This window comes from Lepisosteus platostomus, chromosome 4 (genome assembly GCF_059453375.1).
Source record: "Lepisosteus platostomus isolate fLepPlt1 chromosome 4, fLepPlt1.hap1, whole genome shotgun sequence".
NCBI classification, from domain to species: Eukaryota; Metazoa; Chordata; class Actinopteri; order Semionotiformes; family Lepisosteidae; genus Lepisosteus; species Lepisosteus platostomus.
In genome coordinates, this window is record NC_142614.1 from 66,194,825 (window position 1) to 66,216,757 (window position 21,933).

Genomic DNA, 21,933 nt, shown 5'->3' on the forward strand with positions numbered 1-21,933 from the left:
AAAGTGATTATTACTATATTTGAGGTCAAAACACCAGCGTCAATACAGGCACTACTGTACTGTATATGCCGGGGCAGTGCACTTAACAGAATCCGATAACTAAAGCTTGCAGAAAGGTGGAAGATGCATGCAGCCTGGTTATTTCGTTGATTGAATATGGCTCACATTAACAATTCACATTCTGACCAGAGATGGCAAGCGAGCTCAGTGATTCCCCGCAAAGCCTGCTGAAAGATCGTCTGTTCCCCCCCCCCCCCAAATACATGTGTTTCGTTGCATTTCGGTTCGTTCCAGCTGGAGTTTTCACCGTTCTTTACCTCCAGCCCCTTTAGATCAATGGATTCACATCTCGCAACTCCCTGCTCAAAGAGTGCTAGTGGACAGCTCCCGTAACAAGTGAGCCTCTCCGGTCCTTTCCTGGGTCTGTCTGGCGTATTTTATTACTCAGCTCGTGGAACACCGCAAGGATGGAGCAGCCACGCATCTGATTCAAACTTGGCTGTGCTCAGAGGAAGTGCACAGAGAGAGAAACGTACTTCTGTAGACTTGTTCAAATCCATTGGCTTTTGGTGTCGGTTTTCCTTTCTTTCTGATGCTCATGAATTGAATTCGCGAAATCTGCGTTTGGAAGAAGGATCTGTGTGATTGTGGGACAGAACCGCTCAACGGTAAAGCGAAAATATGGAGAATACTATTGGATTTATTGGGCTGAAAAAGCTTCTTTTTGTGCTACTGTGGTTATCTTTTCTCAGATGCGACACTAAGTCTTACGGTAAGTCGATAGTTTGATTTTGCATTCAAAATCATAGGGATGGCACAAAATATTTTGTTTATGTTTAAGTAACTTCACCTTAAAACCACAAGACAGGGTAAGTGATTCCAGGGCAGTGCAGCTAAACTATACCATGGTTGGCGTTTTATTTGGAATGGTAAAAATTATGAGAATGGTTGCACATTGTAGGGTAGACCCCCGATAAAAAATGAAAGCGATATTCCTTAAAAATAAATTCAGTTTGAAGAAATGTTTCTCATTACTTTCCGTGATTTTGTTTTCATCGCCTCTTTTCATTTTGTATCTTCTTGTCTGACTACTGTGGACCGTTTCTAAATCACGCAAAGAAGAATATTGGACTAATGAGATTCAGAGACAAGTAGTTTGGTCATGTTTTTTTTTAACCTGTTTTACAAAGATGTCTCATCTGCACAAACTTGAGCTACTTATTCACTGGGTGGAACATAAGTTGTTTTGTTTATTCCGCAATCCGAATGTATTTGTGTCAAATTATAAAAATTAATGACTATTTCCGTTGGTTTTCCAATGATCAATCATCAATTTTTATGTAGCAATCTATTACTATACTGGAAAAGTTACATTGAACAAAGAATACATTTCAGTATGCTAAATTTTAATAAGAATCCTATGCACTTTTGTGCAATGTATATCATAAACTTAATTTAGGATTGCATTCTAACTATAACAGAGCATTTAATGTATCGGTGATTAACATAAGCCTTTCAGAATCCGTCGAAAAATGTGCATACCTGTAAATACGTCTCACATTCTGGTGTGTCTGTGATACACGGAATCTTTTAGGTATCAGTTAATCTATACGTTTCTAGGTTCGTTTATTTTTATGGTACCTACAGTAATAAGGTTGCTGTTAGGCATAGTTATCTGCTAAATTGTGTTTGGATGCATTAGAAGTGCAGTATCTCCACTTGCCTGTATCGAATAAAAGCTTTTAAGAAGGCGAGAATGAATATGAATGAAGATATGCTAAGAAATTCCTCCTGTAGAATTCATGTACACCACTACACACTAAATATTTGACTTTTATCTCTCAGAGGTAATACTTAAGGTGCGCGGAGCGGGTCATAGCGCTTTAGTTAATGATATGAATTGATTTGAAGAGATTGGAACGAATTACAGTACTACTTAGAACCTTCACTAAGCATGTAGTCCTGGGTGTCGTTATAATCATCGTTATTATTGTTTCACATCCTAGGTCATATTACTATTAATAATAATGATGATTTAGCTGATACTTGGTATCAACATGCAATAAACTGTAAGTGTTCTGTTTGTAATGCAAGCACTTTTAGATGGCTTTAGATTTGCGTTGAAGGACGCGGAGTTCGTGCTAAAAGATAAAGTGCACACAATGTTTACATTTTTGACCGAATTGAGTTCCACAAATAAATCACCTAACAGTTTGATTAATACTCTCTTCTTAGGAGGAACGTGCAGTTTGTGAACCTCAATATAGCTGATTGTAAACTCCACCAATAAAACATCCGCTCGCAACCTGTCACGGTGAATGTGGTATATTAGTATTCTCCTCTAGTGCTAGAGCGCCGAAAATTATTCGATGCGGGGGACATTTACTATAACATGCGAATTATTAGCAAGACGTGGTAGCAAGTTTCAAGCTGAAAAGCCTGCCATGGGAATCTAAAAAATCGGTGAAACATTGCCATCGTCCCATGCAAACGTGTGTGAGCGGCGAATAAAAAGGATATCCAAGAAGACAAGTACGGTTTCTACTGTACATATGATCATATTAACTATTACAATGTTGTCGATATGTGGTAACCATGCGGTATTACAATAATTCAAACAACCAATGCAAAAATGCATTTTTATTCTCAGTGCTTCATACCGTACAGTATGTGTAGATCACTTTTTGAGCAGACTTATATTCATAGCTTTTCTCTTCAACCTCTTAAAACAAAGATTGAAGAACCATTAAGGAAACGTATTGTCCAAATGCACCAGGTTGTGAAACCAGCGCCATACGTCTCTGTAAATCCTCAGCTCACACAACCGCGGTGAACACGGAAGGTTACGGAGAGTATTGAGTGGGGCAGTCCTACACAGTCGGAGTGGTGCAGTATAAATCAATTCCTTTTCGCTGTCTCCATTTTCAAACCTACATTGCTTGCCCTGCGTAAGTGAAGCCCATGGGGCTCATACAGTACGTAATGCATGGAGCGTGTCTGTAAATAATTGTATAGTTTTATATTTTTTAAAGATAAAGACTTTATTTTGTGAATGTATACGGGTTCGGTGAACCTTTATTATTTAATGGTATTTTGTCCAGACGAATTCAAGCACACTCTGCTGCTCCCCGTTAGCGCACTATGGTATTCGCATTTATTTCCACAAAAAGGTACATTTTGAGTTGATGGTCTATTCTTTAACTTTTTACTCTATTCTCTCTTACCCTTTTTTTCTGTCTCACTCATTTTTTTGCGTTATTTAATATAATAAAATACAATTACAAAAAGCATAGCACCTTATTTCTTTTTAGATTGCGTTTGAATGAGCAAAATCAGAGCATTCACTTCGAACTCAATAATTCAATATCGATTTCACGGGGCAAATGAACAGTGGCTTTACGAATGCAGGTTTTACTGTTCGGCGTTCTCAAGTGAATTGTTCATCACCAAAGTACTTGAAATAAACGTTTTCCAATGAAAGTATTACTTTTCTTACACAGCTGAAGAGAAGGTGATGTTTAATCACGGCACTGATGCAAAGCTTTGCTGATTTTTTGTTACGCTAGAAACATTGCTATAAACTGTACTTTAAAACAAACATCTATAAAAAATGCCTTTTGCTCTATTGCTTATGTAATGGCAGCAAGAAAACAGCATAATCTCCAATGCCAAGAACTTTTTAGAATTTTTCTCTCTGTGAGAAACTTAACTGGAGCACAGTATGCTTACCTCAAGCTTGACAATATTTATGCAAAAAACAACAAATTTAAATGTAGGAGGAACCCAGAGCACCTGACAAAAGCCCAGAAGAACAGTGAGTAAAGTCCATACAGTGAGGCCCAATCTTGAACTGAACCCTAGGACCCTAATCATTTTTTGCACCAGTGATTGATTACCTGCTGCCAGATTACATACTGTAGTTGATTAACATTAGATGCCTGTATATGCACTTTCCTGCACTATCCCCCTTACAGATACATTTCAAAGTAAATAAAATAAAAGTCCTGGTCTTGGTTGATAATATGTTGTTTTTTTAAAAGAACACCATGACTACAACAAGCATCTTAGATAGGAGACTCCCATTAAAAGTTGGGAGAGTCACAATGGGATTCACTGGTGCGTCTCCAGAGGCTGTATTTCCGTTACGAGATGCATGTCAGTGTGGTTCCCCCAGGAAGGACATGAGTTTACAGCAGTGTGGTGTGATGAGACCGGGGTTGATACCTGACCAATGATGCTCATCACTGACTCAACAACTGCATTTTAATGAGATGTCTGCCTGTATAAATTACAATGAGAAACCACTCAGCAGGGTGTATTGGTGTGGCACAGGAAAAATGTAATGAACACACCAAATAAACAAAAACATTGTTCTCTACTTTAAGTACTGAAAGTAAATGCTGTCTAATTAATCCAGTTTCTGTTAACTATGTTATAATTTTAGAACATTACAAAGGGTAACAAAAAAAGAAGGCATTTGGTTTTCACTGTAGTCCCATAGCTAATATTTGTTAATTGGAAACCACCCCTGAGTGTGGAATCTCTGTAAATCCCCTCCTGGAAAGCTAATCAAACTTAATTTGCATGGATTTGGGAGTTGGGAGGAAACCAGAGCACCTGACAAACCCTAGAAAACTCAAATAAGACACATGGGAGAAAATGCAAGTTCTGCACAGATACAGTAGGTGTCCGAGTACTGAAATTATCTTAGGACTCTGGAGCTGTGAAGCAACAATGCTAGCCTCCATGTCACCATGCTGTCCATGTTGCTTGTATTTCATTTGAATACACGTCAGGAGCATAGATATTGTGGTTGATTACTAAGGCAAGCTTTTAAGTAGCAAATATGGTGGTCTTCACTTATAACTCACTATAAAACCTAAATGCTCAGTGTTGAGAAGAAGAAGGCTTGAGGATATACAGATCTGCTGCCACTGACAGATACTACATTCTAAAGAAGTGTGTGGGTAAATGGGGAGTATCTCAGAGTAGCTACTGCTGCTCTATAGGTGGACAAAGAGATACACTAGTAGTGCTACACTTACATCTGAAAACAATGAAGTAAATCATACTCTTTAACTGAGATAGTTAATTAACCTTTTCCTTAAATCTTCAGAAAATGGAAAGATTTGCAAAACTCCAGCATTATTTTTCCCATGCTCCACTCCCAAAAATATAAAGGAAATTATGTTTCTTTAACCTGGGCACAGTAACCACATGCTTGTTTATATGGGGTACTCTACTGTAGGTGAAATGAAAATAGTTTGCCATTCAACTAATTTAGCTCTGTTCATAATCCCTAATTATTGAAAATTCACACCAACTGAAGAAAATCAAGGCTTTAATTAAACCATTCCTTCCTTACTTCATTCTATGTGGTGTCTTACAATGTCTTCCCTCTTAAGTAGATATTAAACTGATGTACTTCTTCTATTTTATGTGTGGCTGTTTGAGGTTTTTTTTTCATATTGGTGAAAGAATGGTTTGCTTTTAACAGAGGTCTTACCTTTACTAAGTACAGTTTAAAGAGGGATATGGAACAGATGCTAGATTTATTTCAACACTTTTTTGTATAAGTCAATAGTATATTCAGAAATGAGAACATCAGTAAAATATTGCAATACATTAACTGACTTTTGATTAGTTTAATATATAATAAATAAATATGTCTTTCAATGTCAGGACATGCTACTTGATATTTTGTACACTTTCGCAGGTGTGCAATCTTAAGAGAAAAACAACAGCAACAGCATATGATTTAAAAGCAGACATTTATTTCAAATGCTGTTGTTTATGTGTACTCTCAGTTTGAAGTCTTGAAGTAAGGTAACCTAAGACACCCATCTCAAGTGATGAATGCAGACATACTGTAACTGCAAAAGAGGTGAAGCCACTTAATATTTATGATCCTGAATCTTGCAGAAAAAAAATGTCAGGCACCATATGCGCAATTGCCTTTTAGATCTGATTCCTTTTATACACATCATTGTAGACGAATCTTCTGTGCATGTGGAGAATTGCTGACTCTAAAAAAAAAGCTTTGAAATTGATATTGATAATGCAGTATATTCTATTTTAGTGTCTTTGTCTATTTGTATGGAGAATAGGAACTTCATATGCCTCAATTCATGTTGCTCTGGTGGTGTCCCATTTTATCCTGTTTTATCATTGTAGGATTATCCTATCATTTGGACCTATTAAGCACATGTTACTATCTGCATAAACCTATCCAAAAACATATAATATCCAAATGAAATATCTGTATTGCTTGATCTTAAGTACATTATCTTACCCTACGCCCACTAGAGCCAGTGTGGAGAACAAGGTTACTTCCATGCTGAAAAGTAGAAAGAAAGTATTTTAAACAATGTTTTAGCAGTGGAGCTCACATTTCAATAAAGCCACACAACTGAAACTTTGTTTTTTCTTTATACTTTTCACTGTGAATTCTGCCTCTACATATTCCTTAATAAAGTGTGCCTACACTGGCACACTGGCACTGGCACAGCTCCGAACTCGAGAACTCTGCCTATGGACACCTAAGGTACTTAAGATGTAAGGAGTCAATTGAGTAGAAAACAAAACACAATGTAATAATATCACTTTCCAATTTTTATAGGGGAGATACAAATGTTATCACTTGAGTGTACTTTTAAGAATCTGATTAAAGCTGATTTAATGTATCCTGCTTACTGTGGGGTCTTGTGAATTTACAGTTTAGCACTGGGAGTTAGCTTGTTTTATGCCATCCTCTATTAGAAAACTATCACGATATAAACCCTCATATACAGTATACCTGCAGGTTCTACAGTGCCAAAGTAACAAGGAGCTTTTTGATGCTAGTCATTTGCCATTTCTGTAACATTATCCTATTCTTTTTAATTGGTCTAACTGACTGCTCTGCTGAAAAGGCTTTGGGGGAACAAAACTGAAATTCAGTTACATGAGAGATGCATTGAATCATATTCTTGTGTCATTCTGCTGAACAATAGCATTCTGTTATGTGCATCTGTGGAAGACTATGGGGTGTTTTAAAAGCTTATTTCAAATGATCTGCCCCCAAGCTATAGGGTATCTCAGTCATTTTTACAAAATGTGGCATTTAATTAAAAGACTTGTATTTTCATGTGGAAATATGAACAGTTGTTCTAATTCTACAAATCAGATGTATTCATATGAGATTTAATTCAAGTATACTGATAAAACACCCTGTGTCCCAACAGCAGCTCAGTGGTTGGGAACTAAAGTCACATGTAGATTATATAATAATAGTAATTGATTACACTTATATAACACTTTTCTGGACACTCCACTCAAAGCACTTTACAGGTAATGGGGACTCCCCTCCACCATCACCAATGTGCAGCATCCACCTGGATGATGGGATGGCAGCCATAGTGCGCCAGAACGCTCACCGCACACCAGTGGGGAGGAGAGCAGAGTAATGAAGCCAATTCATAGATGGGGCTAATTAGGAGGCCATGATTAGTAAGGGCCAATGAGAAATTTGGCCAGGATGCCAGGGTTATACCCCTACTCTTTTTCGAGAAATGCCCTGGGATTTTTAATGACCACAGAGAGTCAGGACCTCGGTTTTACATCTCATCCAAAGGATGGCGCCTGTTTACAGTATAGTGTCCCCGTCACTATACTGGGGCATTAGGACCCACATGAGCCACAGGGTGAGCGCCCCCTGCTGGCCCCACTAACATCTCTTCCAGCAGCAACCTTAGTTTTTCCCAGGAGGTCTCCCATCCAGGTACTGACCAGGCTAACACCAGTTTAGCTTCAGTGGGTTTTAACCCTGTTTGTCTAGGATGGATCACCCGGCTTTCGACTTCTGCCTCCTTTTGGATTCTCACTTGGACTTATTCCTGGATTGTTTGCCTCGGCAGTGCACCATAGACACGACCCCTGTTTTCATTCCCGAGTCCCGCATGCTTTTTCCCCACTCTACCCCGGATCGTGTATTCTGCATAGGGTCCTGAAAGAACGCTTTCGTTACGCAAAGCACAGTTCATAGTATATGAATTCAGTATTGTAGGTGAATCTTTCCTATTGCTCTATGCAGCTATTCCGTTAGCCTGTTTGACATTATTTTATAGTTAGACCATAATGGCTCTGTCATAATGATTTGATTAAGGGTACTCATAGAAGTGTTTTTTCCTTTCATATCCTTGTTTTAAAGCACATTAATAATCAAGAAGGTGTAGTTAAATGTTAATCTCCGCAATAATTCCACACCATACTATAGGAATAAGGGCTATTCCCTTGATCTTCTCCAGTGGGATTTCTGTCGATTAAAATAGGGTTCAACACAGCATGGAGACTGGAATTTAAGTAGAGATCAGTTTCTTTCTTGAATACAAATGCAATGAAAGCAATAGAATGTAAGCTGAACCTCGACACAGGTTTGCACAATGTGTGTTTGATTCAAGCCACTTAATTAGGGGATCTTTGAAACCATGTGGAAAGTTTTGCTTAAGTTTAAATTGTTAGCTGCAAATTCAGCTTTTTTGTTTTGTTTTTTGGGCTACGTGGAAGGAAGCCTTTTAATGCAGAAAAAATGGATTGAATTGAAATTCTTTTTATATTTATTTTCTCTTTGCATATTGCATTAAATCGGGTGCACTGTGCCTACTAATTTATGGGGCTAACAGAAACAAACAGAAGGATTTTAAAGTAAGGCAGTAATGGGACATTGAGCAAGCACGCATATCCTTCCCTTGAGTCTCTTCTTAGCAAGCTGTAATAAATTGTTTAGATCGGCAGCTGTGGCCCTTCACACTCAGGGGAATTAGGAGCCAGATCTGGCTCTTTGATACTCTGTGCTGCAGATTGTTCAACAGAAAGCCTTATTGCTTAAAAAGTTAATTTTACACAGGACTACTAAACATGAGCATCCCTCACATATCAGCCTGGATCAGCTCACTGGTGTGCAGTTGCAGTTTTATTTGTTGTTTTCGCTTCTGACTCATCTGCTGCTCTTTAAAACTCTAGCTTTAATGTACACTATGGCAGTCATTTATTTCAGCATGGACGTGAAGTAATTTGCATGCCTACAAAGCAGAAAAGGAATCCGTTGTGTAAGATAACACAATCCTGTAGATAGCAAAAGAACAAAAAGCTAAAGTGACTGTTTACTTAAACCATCCTGCCCTGAATCTTCGTAAATCATTTATTTTTTGTGCTTGTTCTCCATGTGAGGCTCAAGAGGGAACCTTTGCTTTGAAGTTTTACAGGAAAAAGATGATACCGCTCCTGTCACGTTCAACATATGTGAGGCAAGGAGTTGCCTTTAATCCAAAAGTGTGGGGAGGGCATTGACTCAGATGGCTGGTTTAGTTGGTAATTACTATAACTGTATTATTTTTAACAGATAGGCGACCTTACATGCAGGAGAGAGAGATTAAAGGAAAGGGTAATGCACAGACCTCAATAATTATTGAGTTGTGTTGCTGCATGTGATATTGAAGTTAACACTGATTATCTCTGAACGTGTGATGTTGAGGCAAGTGTAAAGGACACATAAAGTGTCATTCTAAATGAAAAGCAAATAAGGAATGTGCATAGTTTAATAAATGGCAACATGTATCATATCAGGGTAATATATTTAACTGTAAAATATTAAGAATGTAAATTCCACTTTAAAGCATCTTATGTAAGAGTGTGTATTCTAGCAGTTTTAAGAAAGGGCAAGTAGAGTAGGTTTAGTTTTCTTAACTCTTACTACATTCCTAATGGAAAGTAAAAGTGAATGTGCAAATGTAAAAAGCACACATGGTCTACAACATAAACAGTAATTATACTTTCATTACAGTATAGAAAAAAATATAAGAATGCCCCATGCTGTGCACTAAAAACATTCATCTGTCTGAAGTAATTCCAGACAAGGCAGCTACATATTGCTAGTGAAAGCTGTGAATGCAAGTGAAACACTTAAACTGGCAGTCTTTAAGAAATGTATAGAAATGTAGGAGGGGACTAACACTTGATCTCAGAAATGGGTGAGGAGGGCACAGTTTTTCTCTTGTAACATTAAAGCAGCTACAGTATGTAAGTACAGGAATCATCCTTTTGTCACACCAGCATTCACTTTGACGTGATGTCATGTCAGCTGTCATTTATTACAGTTTGTTTTATCATTAATATGCTTTAGTGTAATTTACACTAAAAATGATATATTTTATGATATAGAATAATAGATTTTATTGTTCCCCTCCTCTAAGAAATAGGGACATGCAAAAAAAAAAAACACACACTCAAAAGCTTGGCTTGTTAGCTATAATGGAAACACACTGCAATTACCATGTGACGTGAATGTACAGTACAAGTATGACAGCTGCTTGTCTAGTGGAAATTTTTTAAAATTTTGCAATGATTGATTTGATAAACAGCAAAACCTATGCCAGGCCTTTGACACAAGTGCAATATTGGTTACTGCGTCTTTTAAATTCCTACTTAGGAACTAGTGGACCTACATTAAGAGCCAATGAAGCACTAATATTGAGCCAAACAGCTTTTCAACAGGTTAAACAAATGAACAGCAGGTTCCTACAGTCTTTTGCCAATGACAGGAGCATGCTAATGAGTACAGATTCCCCCTAATTGGTCTTTGTAACTGGCTTGCATGAACCTAATATTGTGTTAATTGAAAGCAGATTTTCCGAAAGTGTGGTTCGCTCTCTATTGCAATAAGGGAGCGAATGTCCTACAAACAGAACCTTGTTCTCCAATGAGACTTTAATTTTGTCCCCCCAGCTTCTGTCAAGCAGAAATACAAAATACATAGAAAGGAAAAATATTGCTATGGGTTCACCTGTTTGAGCTCTAGGAAGGATCTATTCCTGAGTTCTCAGGATTTGATCACATACTGTATGTAGAACTGTTATAGGATAGCCCAATTTGACAGGCCTGATTTAAATGCAATTTAGGCTACAATTATTACAAGGCATGGATAAGACTAATACTAAAACTTGATGAATCAGTGTTTCTTATACAAAAGTAAATGGGCAAAGGTACAGAAAATATTGACTGGAGAAAAGACATTTTATATTTATCCTACCTTTTTTATTTCATCTGTTTAAATTAACCATTACAAAATGCACTTGGCTTTTAAACTCACCAATCAATAGTAGGTAGGATTGCCAGGACCACAGAGCTAATTGGTGTGTGATACAAATCTGCTGTTTCAATGTGTGCAACACAAGCATTTTCTTCTTGTCTGAACATAACTGTTAGCATATTTATCTTCTCCCTCAACGGTGATTCTTTGGCCTCTTAAGACTTGATTTTGTCTTTTATATGAATCTGAAAAATTAAATGTAATAAAGCCACATTAAAATATTATTTTCGGCTAATACTTTATTTGCAAGGGATGTGGGTTATATGTTATTATTCTAATTATTCTAATTCTTGTGTTTGCTTAAGATTATTTGTTTGGCCCATTTTTGTTTGATACTAAGCTTGTAGTTTGTATTCATAACTTGTTAATTATTAAAACTTGTTAATTGTGAATTGAGTTGAATATTTTACCTCTCCAAAGACAACATAATCAGCATTCAAGGCTTAGATATTGCATAAACATCAAGGATGTTCTCCAGTATAATATTCATAAAAGTTCATAAAAGGATAAAAGGGACATAATATTTGAAATATGTTTGAACAATTCCTAAGCCTTGAGAGAGAGATTTTATTATCCCCAAGAGGCAATTTGTTTTATGTAGGTTGTTTGATTGCAGTTACCCATTGAATTGATGTTTTAAATACTATTTTTAGTGTAATGTGAATTTAAAATGTTTAGTATTATGTTTATGGTTGTATGACTGGAGCTGATGCCTCACTGTTCCTGGGTCCTTTGTTACAGTATTTATCTCCCTGTCTCTGTGTGGGTTTTCTCCGGATACTCCTTTATCATTTTTGTTCTAATTTATCTATCAGCCTCTTTTAATTAGCGTGACCTGCAATACAGACAGGAAATGTACATTCAGTACATTTCATAAATGAAAAGTAAAGTTTAAATACAAAACGATTGCCTAAGTAACAAGAGTTAAGTGAATACTGAAGAATGTCATTTACAGTACATGTTCAATGTAACTGACAGCACTCAGAACCGCGTGCCGGTGCCGAAAGGTTGAACAGTTCTGATTCATGTTCGTCCCATCATTAAGGGAATGAGAATAAAGAATAAACTGGCACTTTAAATGGGAAAACAGAGAAGAGTGGACACAGTTGGAGGGGGTTTAGGTAAAGATAAAAGACTGAAGACAGAGGCAAAGGTAAAGCAGAGTAGCTGAGACAGCAGCTGGAAATGACTAGGTTTTTAAAACTGCAGTAGGGAGCCAGTGGAAGGTCTGTAGTAACAAAGTAACATGAGAACAAAGGACATAAGAATTATGACAAAGCAGCTGAATTGTGGATGAGCTAGAGTGGATGGGTAGTTATAGCAAGGAGACAGGTTATGAGCTTGAGTTACTGTAGTCTAGGTGGGACAGTATCAGGACTTGAGGTAACAGTTGTGTGAAACAGTCAATAAGGAAGGGTTGGATTCCAGCAACATCCTGGTTATGTTAACTGGTGTTTCTACACTGTACATACAGTAGGTGCATTTGGGTGTTGACCCAGCCAGGATGTGGTGCCATCTTGCACTGTATGTTTCTTAGCTCTGGGTTGCTGCACCCTTTGATAAACTGGTGTTTGTTAAACTGAAATATGCATTTTTCAGACATTATATATTCCCTCTCTTATGATCACAGTAGTACATGTTCTTACCGTGCAATATTCCAAAATGTCAATATATAGCCAGTGATGATTTGTTGCCACTGTAATTGACTTAAGGATTAACAGTGGTTATATCCTGAATTAATGAAAAATCATGGTGTTTTCCCTAGTTTGTACAATTCAACTCACTTACATGTGTTTATATTTGTTGTGAAACAATATTTTAATAATTTTGCTGCAGTGCAAATATTTTTCACTCCACAGTTCTATATCGTACTCTATACGTGTGAGAGTCTTTTTTATAGCATATAAATATGAATCCAAGTGGGATATGTACTGTATAAGCGGCATACCCAGGGGCAAAGTGCCATAACAAGATCTTTGAAAAGGTAGGTTCCAGGAAAAACAGACAGACAGAAACAGCCATGAGGTAAAACAGCACTCCTTTATCTGCCAGTAGGAGGAACGAAAAAGATGCTTTGAGCTCTAGCTATACTTCTTTTGGTTTGAATACCTCTGTCAGACGTTGGGCAGCTAGGCTGCCTACTGGCATCCAAAGTGAGTCTTTATTTGAAAATCTCTCAAATCAAACAAGCTCACAATAGATCCACAGGGCTGTCAGTCACTTGATTCCGCCTGCGCTTTCTTTTCCCTCTGGTGCAGTGCTATCTTCCTGGCTAGCAGATGTCGATGGTGCTGGGAGACCCCGCTGCCTAGTTTTGAATCATAACATAAATATTCGTCTTTGACCAATTAGTCAGGTTATTTGAGCAGGTTGTTCTCAGGTCAAGAGAGAAGGTATTTCTCCCTCAATAGTCTCCCTCAAAAGTAAATAATGCTTAATGATAGGGAGGTAGTACACACTCATCTGTGGTTTCCATCACCCCTGGGACACAGCCACCTCTTCTCCCTGAAAAACTGTCAATCTGATGTGCACTCTTCCCTGAGCTCCTGTGCATTTAGCCTGGTCATCCTTTGCCAGCTTGGGGCAGATATTTCCCTCCTTAAACTGGTTTAGCCGTTCAGTCTTAGTCTTATTTTAACTTTTCACTGAAGCTCCACACCTTTCTGTAGGTCCTTCAGTATGCCTTCAGTTTTAGGAATAACATTTATGTAGTGCCACACTCTACCTCTACCTCTACTCTGCTCTGAGTCTCCATTGCCTCTTTTATCTTTACCATCAGGTCTAGTGATTCTGTAGTCAACTACAAACCTTTCAACTTTCTGCCTAAACTCCTGCAATGAGCCATTCATCTAGGATGGAGTCCTGGGATCACTCATCCCACTTGTAGACAATCACAATACTAATACTTTTTATAAGACGTAGAAGTCAATTTTAATAGGCGTTCAGCTCCATGTTTTTTACATGCTGGAGTCTTCTTCGTGATTTTTGTGCTTAGTGAATAGGTTGCAAAAATTCTGCAATCAGCATTATTCTCTTCGCTTCACCTGACAAGCTCCAATGACGCTTGTGGAGTGAGACTCATTTGCAAAGCCGTAAATCTATTAAAATAATGTTTCACAAAGGTGATAAATTCATCTGATTTGTGTGATGCCTCAGCAGCGTGAAAAGGAAAATAAATGCCATGATCCTGCAAGGGAAGGTGCTGCAAGTCTTCTGCTGAAGCAAACATGCCACGTTGTCTCTGTATTAATAGAAGGCATGTGTCCTCCATGATTTAACTGACATGGCAAAGGAAGTACTGGATTGCCGAATCACGAAGTGATCAAGAGATGCCTATACCCTCTGTCATGCAGGGAACTCAACAAAAGCACAAACAGAGCAACTGTTTATATTGCACATAAAAAAAGTTGAATTAAAATAACAGCATTTTCTAATTTGTTGGTTTTCACTTTTTTATCATTAGCATATTAAGTTTTGGAAGCATACTGTACCTATGTTCCAAGTATGGACATATGTGCCACTTGAATATTTGTACACTTTGTGTCATTGAATTCCAGGTCAAATTGCACTTGTCAGCCCTAATTACAGCAATACATATGACACAGGTTTCTCACCATGTGGGCATTATGCTCAGAAGCTGTTTCCCTTATGTTTTTTGCCACAATGCCAATGACCATAGTAACACAGTTACTGTAGATGTGTCCCATCATGACTTTTTCTCCCCTTACAGTCACGTGAAGCACAATGTCCAATTTTCTCTGTTCATTTTTTTAAATACTGCTGGAAAAAATCTGGTGTTCCTTCTATGAGGTATGGACTGGTGGTGTAGAAGGCATGGCTAAGTTACTTTCAAGTGATCTTTTATTTAATGGAATGAGATTAAGTACCATACCTGTTAGTCACTGCAGTACATTACATTATGGTACATTAATCACCTTAAAAAAAAACAAGCTATGTATCCTTCAACTTCATCCTCATTATTGGATACTTTAAAAAGGAAAAAGGAATCAGATTTCATCAAACTGACCCAGATCAGCTGTGAAGGGAGAGAATGTATTACTTGTGTTTTGCAGTTGTGTAAATATCTGGTGTGCAATCTGTAAAATTAGGACACAATTTATTTGTGCTCTCGCACCCTTTCTCCCACAGATTTTGTATGCTATCAAATATCAGAACCCTCTCACCTCCCCAAAACAACTGAATCTTGGTGCTTAATTTATCACACATGCCTAAGAGTATCATGTTTGCTCAACGGATATATTGAGTAGAACAGCTTGTTCGGGTTCTTTGATATTTTTTCAAGCAGCCTGAGCTCGTGATACATATGGTGTTTGTATTTATTTGGACATTCAATCTTCATTTTACATCACTTCAGTTTTGTGATGAAGAGCAGATGGTTTGTCCTCTGCTTAACTCAAAATGACTAATATTTCACGCATTATTTTTTGTTGTTCCTGTGGTCCACAGTTGAATACTGCAGCCTTCACTGCTATAACTTACGTAGCACTTGAACCAAGGCAGTATATGTTGTACCCTTAAAAACAGTGTTAATGTAGAAATCTCAACCAATAAAATTGGTCCTGTGATTTTCATGTTACGTTTTCCCTAATGTGAATATCCAGCAAACCCATACTGTACGTTGGAATTCGCGTGGGCATGTCCAGTGTGGAGGCGGAGCCCGCGTAGAAGGGCGACGCCTCGCCTTTGTAGTCCCGGCTGTTTTGGCTTCAAGCTGATGAGCCGCAGCTGGGCGGGTCCTATAAAGCCACACTGGACACCTTCCAACGGGACGAGCAGTGTCACCCCTGGGAGGGGAGGGGAGTTTACATCGGCAGTCCCGGAGGGGATTGCAGCCGTGCAAGGTCTTCTTTTTCTTCTTGTGTGTCCCATCACGCACTTTCAGTGGGGTAGGAATACGCACGCACATTTTTCATGCACAACAGTTCTTGTTTTGTTTTTTCCTTACGCGCCCTGCTCACCAGACTGAACCCCGCATTACCCCGCAGCGGGTAAATCCAGTCTGGACACCGCTTTGGTAGCGGTTCTTTTTTTTTTCTCCCCCCCCAGCCTGGACCCGGTTAAATAGGGTAAGCACAGCCTTAAGCTAACGCAGCACAGCGGTACACTTCTGGTCTTTTTGTATTTTTGGTCCCTGCTAAACTCACACCGGTGCTTTCGTCCTCTCATCTGGGGTATTGACTTTTTACCGGTGCTGGCCGTAGCGTCTCCCAGTACACACTTACTGTACACGACCTACAGTAGCTTTTCTGACCTTTTTTTGTTTCAGATATTACACTTTTCGGGCTCTCACTACCAACCTCTGATTTACTTTTGCATACTGTACGTCGTTTTCTGTGTTCTGTCTCCTTGGTGTTTAAGGAATAACAATACATTACATTTGCAAAGGGCAGCATATTTCCTCTAATATAATCACATTTATTCCTTTCATGTAGTGCTTTCCAGTGTAATTGCAACTAAAACCCCCGATATTTATATATTCAATCAAATGTAAATTAAAATATTAATATATATTCAATCAAATGTAAATTAAAATATTAATAGGAATGTGTAAATTATGAATTACAAATATTCTGCACAACTGCCTTTAAATACAATTTTTAACATGGTTATCCATCCGTTTTATAACCTAGCAGGCAATGAGCGCAAGGCTGGATACACCCTGGACAAGACACTGGTCCATCACAGGGCAGACATACTGTCCACAAATTCACACTCACACCAGGGCCGGTTTTCCCAGAAGCCAGTTAACTTACTAGTAGTTCAGGATGTGTATATTATGTCTTTGGACTGTGAGAGGAATCCAGAGCTAAAAAAGTCATACTTTTTTAAAATGATGAGTTTTCCTTAAGTGACTATCCAGCAATATTTTTGATTGACTATTAATTAACATACAGTACAGTATTTGTTCCTATAAATGAAACAGTTTTCCTTTATGGCAGGTACAGTGGTTCTAGCCTTACAATGAGGGAAGTTTTATCAATTGTTGGATGGATAAGGTACAATAAACTGTGAATGTTTTAAATACAAACAGCTAATGTTAATTTGCTTTACTGTATGCACTGATTTAGTATACTCATGCAATACATTTATCTTCTAAGGGAATCTATTCATGATGTCATAGTGATTGTGTGATGAGTGCAGTTCTCCTTGTCTCCACTGGGATTTGATCCCAGCTGCCTGCAGGAACTGAGCACTACAGTGCCACTGCCTAGACACTGGATAACTCCCTCATGCCAAGAGATTGTCTCTCCACCATGGGAGAATTCTCAACAACACCAGTGACTAGTGCATCTTTACTCTGCCCTGTCAGGATTCAATCGTGGTGTCTACCAGGCCCAAAACTGGCACCACTATAGCCAGTAAAGAATTCCACTGTCGCAAGCCCAGGTGCACTCCTGCACTAGAGTTTTACACTGTCTAGATTTCAGACAGGGGTGACATCACTTCTTTATCTTGCTCAACGCGCTGAGCCTTATTGCGTTTGTACAAATAAATGTATGTGAAGCTTAACATTTAGAAGGACAGGAAGACTTTGATTTTGATGCAGATGGATTGAGGATGCATCAATCAAGGAGACTTCATGCTTACAATAAATGCTGGAGTTGAGCTCCATAAGACCTCGGTGGTGATGATGTGCCTGTGGGATATTTACTGTTTTTTCCTATTTGCTCAAATTACAGCCAGTCTCTACATACATCCCTCTTTCTCCTGTGAGGTGAAAAGTAGAGAAGGTAATTGCATTTGACATTTAAGGGTTTTGTGCATTTGTGAAGAATAGGGTAAAAAGAAATGTTTTTAGGCCTAGGGAAGACTTGACAATTTTATTGTTTTAAGGAATTTATAGTATTTTCTAACAGTATTCATGATGGCTGTTATCTCAAATTTTGTTTGGTACCGACTAGAAGTAAATCTAAATGTCAACTCAGTTGAGAAACACAATACCCAATATGTGTTAGATTTTTTGGTTACATGTGGCATTTCCCCTTTACCCATAGAAATCAGCGATAAAGTACAAGGGACATTTTTTGTGACTTTTTGAACAAGGTGAAGCTTTAGTCTAATCTGGTCTGTACTGTAACTCATTTGTAAACATTTAATCCTTCTCAAATGTGGCTTTAATATCTTTATTCCAAATACCAATTGATCTGCCATTTGTCCCATATACAGTAGTAGATGATGTGACTATTTTTAGTTTTTTTTTTGCCAACTGAAACATCAGGCTTTGCATAAATTAAAAATGAATTTAATGCTGATTAGTAGGTTTAAAATGTAAATGTGTATAGTTTTAACTTACCAGGGAGTCTCTGGAACATTAGAGGTCAAATGATTCCCAAGCTGACTCTTAGTGCTGAATAGACTAGGAAGCCTTGGTTCATGAAACTGCTTTAAATTCTTACTGCAGCTATGCGAATGTGAGGTTTAACTCTCCGCATTCAGCTTGTAAATGCATTCATTCCTTGAAGACTCCTGGCTATTATCTGTGCAGCTGCTGAAAAGAAATTGCTGCAGAAATGAAGAGCAGGCAGTTCAGATTTTCAGATTGTCAGTGTCATTTGGGATGAGCTCTACTTTTTGCTGTTTGCTTTCCAGATGTGCTCAGATGGAAAACACCTGAGTAAGAAGAACACTTGAACACCTTGCGACTGATTCGTTTCAGTTTGGGGAAAAAATATAAAGACTTTAGGGGCTGAAATTACTGTCACCAGTTTACAAATCCAAACCACTGTCAAGAGAGAAGCTCTCAAAAAGAAAATGCCTAGACCTTTCACCAAAATGCTTTTAGAAGACTTAGAAATTATCAGAAATTCTTCCTACTGTATGTGTTTTTGTATCTTCTATACCTTGCAATTAAGTGGTGTCATGCCTAGGGTTTAGTCTAGTCTTGTGCCCTGTGCTTGCCTCAAGCAGCTTCCTTATCTGATGTATGGATTAGTTTAAACCTTGTGTTCCTTAAATATGATTAAAACAAAGGTACTTAGTAACATAAGTAAGTTAGTAATACTGGCTGGTCAGTATATTTGAGAAAAGCACTGATACAACATCCTGCTGTTAACAAATAAGCAGTATTATGTTTTTTTATCTTCCAAACCTGGCTTTAGCCAAACAGCTGAATTTCCTATCTAAGTAATGACTGATACTCTTAGTCATTAGCATTGATGCACAAGGATATTATACCTTTTGCTTCCTGACCTGGGAATCTACAAAGATCTTAGTCTTGTAAATGCTACAGTTCTGCGAACATTGCTGTGTATTTAAAGGAAAGCATCACATAAATAATATCCATATCTATCATAACAGGGCCTGCTGAAATTGAAGAGAAATTGAGTTTCCATCTGAGCTTTTCGGTAACAAAGTAGATTTGTGGGAGCACGGCAGAGTAAACAGCCCTGTTCAGCAATAAACCAGAGGCACGCCCATTGATTACTATTGTATCTGACAAAAGGAAAAGTACAGACCGAATCTTTTAAAGGACCAGATCCTCCTCTGGCGACTGCCTCTGGTTAGATTAGCAATTTAGTTTCAAAACGGGGAAAAGAAGACAGCCCAGGGAAAAAGGCCTGGCACTCATTCACTGTGCATCATTGTAAACATGTATGCAGGATGTAATCAAGATTGCAGCTCTGGCCAGTGGAGGAGCACCATCTCTGAGTGAGTTGTCAGGGAACGACTAGATTGGAAATGGAGATTGCAGGACAGACTGTACTATTACTCTGTGGTAATGTACTGCTCCTGGCTATTGAGATCATTCCCTCATTGATTTCGACACAGAAGGAAGGTGCTTGATAGCACTTTCCCATGCAGACATCCAGTAGTCAGGCAACAGTAATTACTCTGGAATTAACACATTATGTGGCTTCAAACGCACAACCCAGCAGTATAGCTTGAAGACGTTGAGTGCAGTAAGAGGAAGGGTAAAAAAGAATAGAATATCTCAATGCTCTTTCTTTGTTCTTCCAGGCAACCATCAAGCATTTTCCGTTTTCCGTTCATTTGTGTTTAAAAATTAACATAAAACATGAAAGTACTAAAGACCATTCCGTTAATTTTTAGGTCAATATTTCTTGTGTATTATATATGAAAATTCTATTTAATTTTGAATTGTTCACACTATGATATTGTGAAAGGGTGGCTCAGTGAGTAGCATTGCTGCCTCACAGCACTGGGGCCCTGTGTTTTTTTCCTGGGAGGCTGTCTCCGTGAAGTTTGTATCTTTTCCCCCTCATATTCGCACGAGTTACCTCTGGGTGCTCTGGTTTCCTTCCTGAATCCTGAGCAACATATTTGTACGTCAGTTAGCTTCTGGGAAAATTGGCCCTGGTGTGATTGTGCCTTCTTTCTGCACTCTGCATTCGTGTGTGTCCTGCAATGGACTGACGTTCTGTGCAGGGTGTATCCAGCCTCATGACTGTTGCTTGTCAGGATGGGCTCTGACTCCCCTGCAACCCTGTATTGAATAAAGCAGTTAGAAAAATATATGGATGGATGGGTATTATCAAATACCAAGGCATAGAAAGGGTGAACAAGCCATCCATAATAGAAAAATGTTTTTTATAAATTAAACTCCAGCTGAAAGGAAACATGTTATCCTTTCAGTGCTCAAATCTGAATCCATACAGCATCTCAATCTTACAGTATACTGTATACTGTACAGTTTATACCTCTACATATAAATACAACTGGGAATTTTTGATGATATTTATAAAAACAATATCACAGTGTGGTATGTAATTAAAAGTTTTTTCTCTTTGTTAATGTTTGTTTTCTGGGGCGAGCAAAAATAATTTAACCAGGATTCAAGTATGTAACTTTATTAATTGGCATCCAATACTTTCGTCCCATGTGAATCATCCGCAGAGACAGTGTGTTGATCCACACTCGGTTATAATTCTATTATTTTCTCACCTCGCTTCTCGTGAACTTGATTATATTTCCTCGTCTAAGAGGATGGCAAGGTCTGACTCATTCTGAAATGTGGTTGCAATTTGCAGCACTCCTGTGAAATATTTTAAGTCAATTACGTTCCTTTTGCAAGTCATTGTCACTTTTTCACTGAGAGATGGATGCTCTTTTCTACAGAATTTTCACAGTTCATCATTAAACAGAAAATCTTTTTTTCAGATTTTATTGATGTCCCAAAACATCCAAAACATTGTTTTTTGGGGGGTTAAACTTCATCCATCTGGGAAGCAGATAACAGCTGCGAGGAAAGAAAAGAATCAAACAGATTTATGTCTTCCCTCAAGCCAATGTCTACTGGATATGAACAGATATCTTTGTCATGTTGCAAACACTTAGATTTTTTTATCTTTACCTATGCATGAAATACGGTACATAAAACCTGTTGTATTACATTTTTGACACAATGTGACAAACATGAAAGCCAGTGTTTCCAAGCCTTCCTGGATTATCACTAGATGGTGGTCTCCACAGGCAGCTCTCCATCATCTCAATCTCAAACATTGTTATTGTGTTATCTGATATTCCCTGTATTTCTACCTTGGGCTGCCAATTTTCCTTCATACAATAGCACTATCAGACCATTTCCATCTCTAAAAGACAGACAAACTGTGTAAAACTTCAGCAGAGCTCTTTAATGGTGTGGATGTCCACTTTCTGTCTGTCTGGTTATGCTGTAGTAGGACTTATGATGCAAGAGTTCATAACTAAATTACTCGGTCAGTGGGATTCTGGAAAGGAACATGTAAGCTAACCGAACTTTCCAAAATTATATTTATTCTTCGCAATGAATAAATTTATTGGTGCTTTTAAAGATGCAATCTTGTAAC

General features: G+C 38.1%; 1 protein-coding gene across 2 annotated transcripts in view; it reads left to right on the forward strand.

The window, feature by feature from the left end:
• The first annotated feature begins 310 nt into the window (after positions 1-310).
• dcc (DCC netrin 1 receptor) overlaps positions 311-21,933 on the forward strand; it is a 377,917-nt gene continuing 356,294 nt past the window's right edge. For both annotated transcript variants that reach the window (XM_088630328.1, XM_088630329.1), the window contains exon 1: positions 311-772. In XM_088630328.1, coding sequence (XP_088486454.1) covers positions 682-772 — 91 coding nt within the window. In that variant the 5' untranslated portion in view covers positions 311-681. The remainder of the gene's footprint in view (positions 773-21,933) is intronic.